This window comes from Engraulis encrasicolus, chromosome 20 (assembly GCF_034702125.1).
Source record: "Engraulis encrasicolus isolate BLACKSEA-1 chromosome 20, IST_EnEncr_1.0, whole genome shotgun sequence".
Taxonomy (NCBI): domain Eukaryota; kingdom Metazoa; phylum Chordata; class Actinopteri; order Clupeiformes; family Engraulidae; genus Engraulis; species Engraulis encrasicolus.
In genome coordinates, this window is record NC_085876.1 from 9,288,104 (window position 1) to 9,293,103 (window position 5,000).

At 42.3% G+C, this 5,000-nt stretch overlaps 1 protein-coding gene across 2 annotated transcripts in view; it reads right to left on the minus strand.

Moving 5' to 3' along the window:
* Positions 1-320: 320 nt before the first annotated feature.
* The window catches only part of triqk (triple QxxK/R motif containing), a 37,473-nt gene continuing 32,793 nt past the window's right edge, over positions 321-5,000 (minus strand). For both annotated transcript variants that reach the window (XM_063184748.1, XM_063184746.1), the window contains exon 4: positions 321-1,274. In XM_063184748.1, the coding sequence (XP_063040818.1) occupies positions 1,167-1,274 (108 nt within the window). In that variant the 3' untranslated portion in view covers positions 321-1,166. The remainder of the gene's footprint in view (positions 1,275-5,000) is intronic.

Sequence of the window (5,000 nt, forward strand, 5' to 3'; positions counted from 1 at the left end):
TCAGTATGTGTCTGCAATGATTAAATGAAATCAAATTCAAAAAGAGACCAAATTATAAAAGCCCTCTCTATGTAAAATAGCTCTCAGTAAAACACACAGACACAGGCAGGGCCACAGACACACACACACATGCAAATGCACACTCACACACACACACACACACACAAAGGAAAAGGAAAAGTTTAAGAGTATGATGATGGAGAATCAGCAGCTAAAAAGGAGTATATTCATAAATAATTTTGGCTGCCTGACACATTTTATCTAGTGAAGGCCAGTAGACAATTCCATTGAATGTGAAAAAAGAAGTCCATACAAGTTCATTCAAAACTCATAAATTCAATATAATTTTTCAGATCATTGAATGTTACAAACAGAAAGCACAGCGATAGAAAAATCATAACAATTTTATGAAAAAGGTTCAAATAAAAGCATAAGAATGACATTTAGTTCAAACATTACAGATCATAATTAGTAGCCATACGTATAAATCTTCATCAGGAAATAATGGAATTGAATGACATGGAAGATTTCCCAGCAAGATAACCCACATATTTAATCTCTTTTGCGTACACACATCTTCAAACACAAAATCTCTCTTTCATGACTGAAACGAGCCCTTAGGAGGCTGCAGTCTTTTTGCAGTTTTTTTTTTTGTCTTTTTTTGTTTATTCATGTGCTCTTTTCTCCAAAGACTGCTTGGAAAGGCTGCAAGGCGATCGTCGGGTATGCAAACGCATTCCACAGGTAACAGACAAGAGGATCCAGGCCATACAGTAGAATATCAGGAAGGCATTGAATGCAAATCGCCCACATGTAGGGTGTTGTCCACAGATTTGCTCTCTCTTGACAGTCTGTCTGTCTAGCTGTCCGGCTGTCTGGCTGCTGGTTGCATGTGACACACATACAGTCCTCAAGTTTTCGAATGAGGAAGCTGCACAGCTGAAATCCGATTTTGTGTTTTAACCCATGGCAGAACATTGATTCGGACATTGGGGTCGTCTTCAGACGCAAAAAAAAAACAAAAAAGTATTTCGAGTGTGCGGACTCCTTACTTTTAAACCTGAGTCAGTCCTTTGCCCTGACCCCTTATCTGGGATGTGCACAATCTTTCTTCACAGCACATCCGGTCTTCACCACCTCGAGCACCGTGCTCAGCGTTTTCCTGCTTAGTCCACATCTACATCCAGGTCCAATTCTGTCCTGAGGTTGAGATAGAAGAATGCATAGACGCAGAGCAGGAAGAACAGGATGGCCACCACCGTCAGGATGATGTCCTGGAGGGAAAAAGAAGGAGACAAGAAGCATTAAAGTCAAGTCTAAAAAACAAAACATTATTCAGACAGTAGATTTGTGTCAGTTCACAGAGAAGCACTAAGTAGAAGTGTGGAACCAACACTGCAAAATGTACTGTTTGGACAACAGTTTGGTAACACTTAACTTTGATGCCAGTGCCATACGTATGACATGACAATGTCATTAAGGTGTCAAAATAGTGTCATGACAACACAGTCTCATCCCAACTTGTCAATTTCTGACTACCTTTGATCAGACTGCAATTTTTGACGTCGAAGGCATACCTACTAGTAGGTCGCATGTTGACTAGGTGGTCTAAACCTAGACCTTTCCCTAGTCATAACCGTCAGTGAAGTTATACTGCCGCAAGGGGGCGCATTTGAGGCACACATCACATTTTGACTCCAAGGGCATACCTTATATGTCAAAAAGTGTAGTCTGGTCAAAAGTAGTCAGAAAGAGTTGGGATGAAGCACTATAGCACATGACAGAATCATCGACAAGTCATGAAGATTATGTCAATGTCATTAACATTTTAGGGTAATGACAAGTTGACATTGTTTGGGCTGTCTTTACCATAACCTAATATCACTTAATAACAACAGTCATAAATATTTATGACATTGACACAGTGCTTTTGACACGTCCATGTTACAGACTCTTAATTTACTGTGTGAATGACACAGTATGATAACATGGTTGGATGACACCTTCTCCTGCAAACCTTTTCATGAAAGAAGGTCCGCTGAAAACAGGTTTTAAAAAAATGTTTAAAAGTTTTATTGTGACTAAAGACAGAAAACGGGGCAGGACTGCTCATCTGGCTTGCAGGGCATTTTCCCAGTGGACTGAGCGGCCGATTCATCCCCCCACCCCACCTTTTTTAAAAAAGAGATCAGCCCCCAATTTAGATGGCCCTTTGACACATGTTTTACAAAGAGTGACTGAGCTTATCATAACATAATAGAGAAGCAGGGTGAAAAATGTCCAAGCTGGTTTTCAATCCCAGGCCAGGCTTAACGGAAATGTACTGGTGATGTCTCGGAGAAGCAAGGCTGGCACCCTCAAGCTTCCACTCTCAATTAGCGTCTTAGATTGCCATTCATTGCCTATTGTGTTAGATTACAATGCTCATCAACTTCAGATGGTATTAAGAGCACTCGAGTATTTAACCAAGCCACTGGTCCTTCAGCTAGAGGCGTCATTATCAAACTTTGCAATCAGAACCAAAGTGCTTATTTAGCCGTGAGTGCCTTGAAATCAAAGGGCCAAGTTGTACAGGAAGAGAAGTGGAGTTTTTCCTCTTTACAAGAATGACTGGGGGGGGTCTTAGGCAGACAAACTCCCAAGCACAAACATGTGAGCATATTTGCACGCACACTTATAAATACATGCAATTTCCCGCACAAAATACCAACACACAAACACACACAGAGGCACACACACTCATGCAAAGCCCTACACAGACACACACAAACACATGCATGCAGACACACACACACACACACACACACACACACACACACACACACACACACACACACACACACACACACACACACACACACACACACACACACACGCACACACACACACACTGAGATCTTGTTGACTGTCCTGAGCTGAGTTGGCTTCTGATTAAGTCTCTCAGGAAAGCAGAGTGAGGGAGCATGTGTATTTATTGTGTGTGTGTGTGTGTGTGTGTGTGTGTGTGTGTGTGTGTGTGTGTGTGTGTGTGTGTGTGTGTGTGTGTGTGTGTGTGTGTGTGTATTTGATTAAGTCTCCTAGGAAGGCCCAAGCATCTCCAATTTACATAATGCCATTCTGCTCTGCTAGCAAGATTAGGCTTGCACAACACAAAGTAAACAACGGATTATTGAATCGCAACAACACAATCAATATGTTCCAGAGCGCTCTCCCTGTGCCGTCCCTTCTTGGAACGAGATGTTTTCTTGACCACGAGGTTAACAAAGATATGGTGAAAGTGCAGTGGGGGGTGTGCATATCCAAGACAAAACATCAAAAAAGTATGAGGGGTGAAGGGGAGTATGAGAGGAAAAAAGAAAGATTTGTGCACTGCTTGCAAAATAATTAATTGAGGATAGCAAGGTTTTGATCATGTTTGATCAAAATAATGATCCATGTTTTTCCCTGAAAGGCATATTTTATGAGAACTGCCATACTTGACTGATGTTACACATAATGATAGATGTGTTTGGAGAAGGGTCCGTTGACCTAAAACGTCATGTAAAAAGCAAAACCAATTGAAGCAAAAATCCTGGTTGAACTTTATCTGTTTTACACCTCATGAAAGAAATTATCGCTATTGCTACTATACCATAAAACAAATGCATGTATGAAAATGGAAACATGTATACAAATTCCATTGGTTGATTGGTCGCAGGGGAAAAAAGGCTACAGCGCATTTGCCTTTCCCACTTCTATGTGTGTCTATGGAGCTTCCTGTCCCCCTATAATGTTAATCTAATTTAAGTCTCCCTTCCATTATTTCATTTGGGATTAGTCGATTAGTCAGAGTAAATGGCGGCCCCTGGTCGACCAACAAAATCCTTAGTCGTGGACAGCCCTACTAGACACGACAACACTTTTCCCACATTCAACATCCCTAGAAATGGGGTGAGACATTGAATAGACCTCGAAACTTAAAAATAATGTCAATGACAAATTGCCTCACATCATAAGGTCATATGCAAAAGGAGAGGACAGGACAGAAGGTTAGATATTGGGCCGGAGTTATAGCACACGAGTTATAGCACACGAGACAAACCAAGAAAAAGTCTGCTGGAAAAGATGGAAAGCACTAAAAGGACAAGTAACACACACACACAAAAGAGAAAAGAGACGAAAGAAGAAACCGACAGGACAGTCAAGCACAGCTATTTAACAAAGGAAAAGACTTCACATGCACTAATGCACTTACACCACACACACACGCACGCACGCACGCACGCACGCACGCACGCACGCACGCACGCACGCACGCACGCACGCACGCACGCACGCACACACACACACACGTGCACACACAAATACAGACTCTTATGCTGCACATATCTTCACACACATACACACATACTGTTTGATACATTTGCAAACACACAAATGCAAACCTAAACACACACACACACACACACACACACACACACACACACACACACACACACACACACACACACACACCCTGAAGCCTAGAGAAGGAGATAAGGAATTCCAACAACCAGTCCTAATAATAATTCCGCCTGATAAATGGAAGGGGGGCCTATTAAAGCATACTGGGGACGGCCATGACTATCTGTGTACCAGTGTGTGTATGTGTGTGTGTGTGTGTGTGTGTGTGTGTGTGTGTGTGTTTAGCACAGCGTAAATTAGTGTGTTTGTATGCACATGCGTACAGCATAATTATGTGTGTGTGTGTGTGTGTGTGTGTGTGTGTGTGTGTGTGTGTGTGTGTGTGTGTGTGTGTGTGTGTGTGTGTGTGTGTGTGTGTGTGTGTGTGTGTGTGTGTGTGTGTGTGTGTGTGTGTGTGTGTGTGTCTGTGTGTCTGTGTGTGTGTGTGTGTGTGTGTTTAGCGTTTGTCATCAGCGTACGTCCTCATTAGCCGTAGCTGGCCCGTTGCATTAATCTCGTCCCAGCCAGGCACCAAACAGCTTAACTCGCCTTACGCCTTAATTGGAAAACTTTTAAAT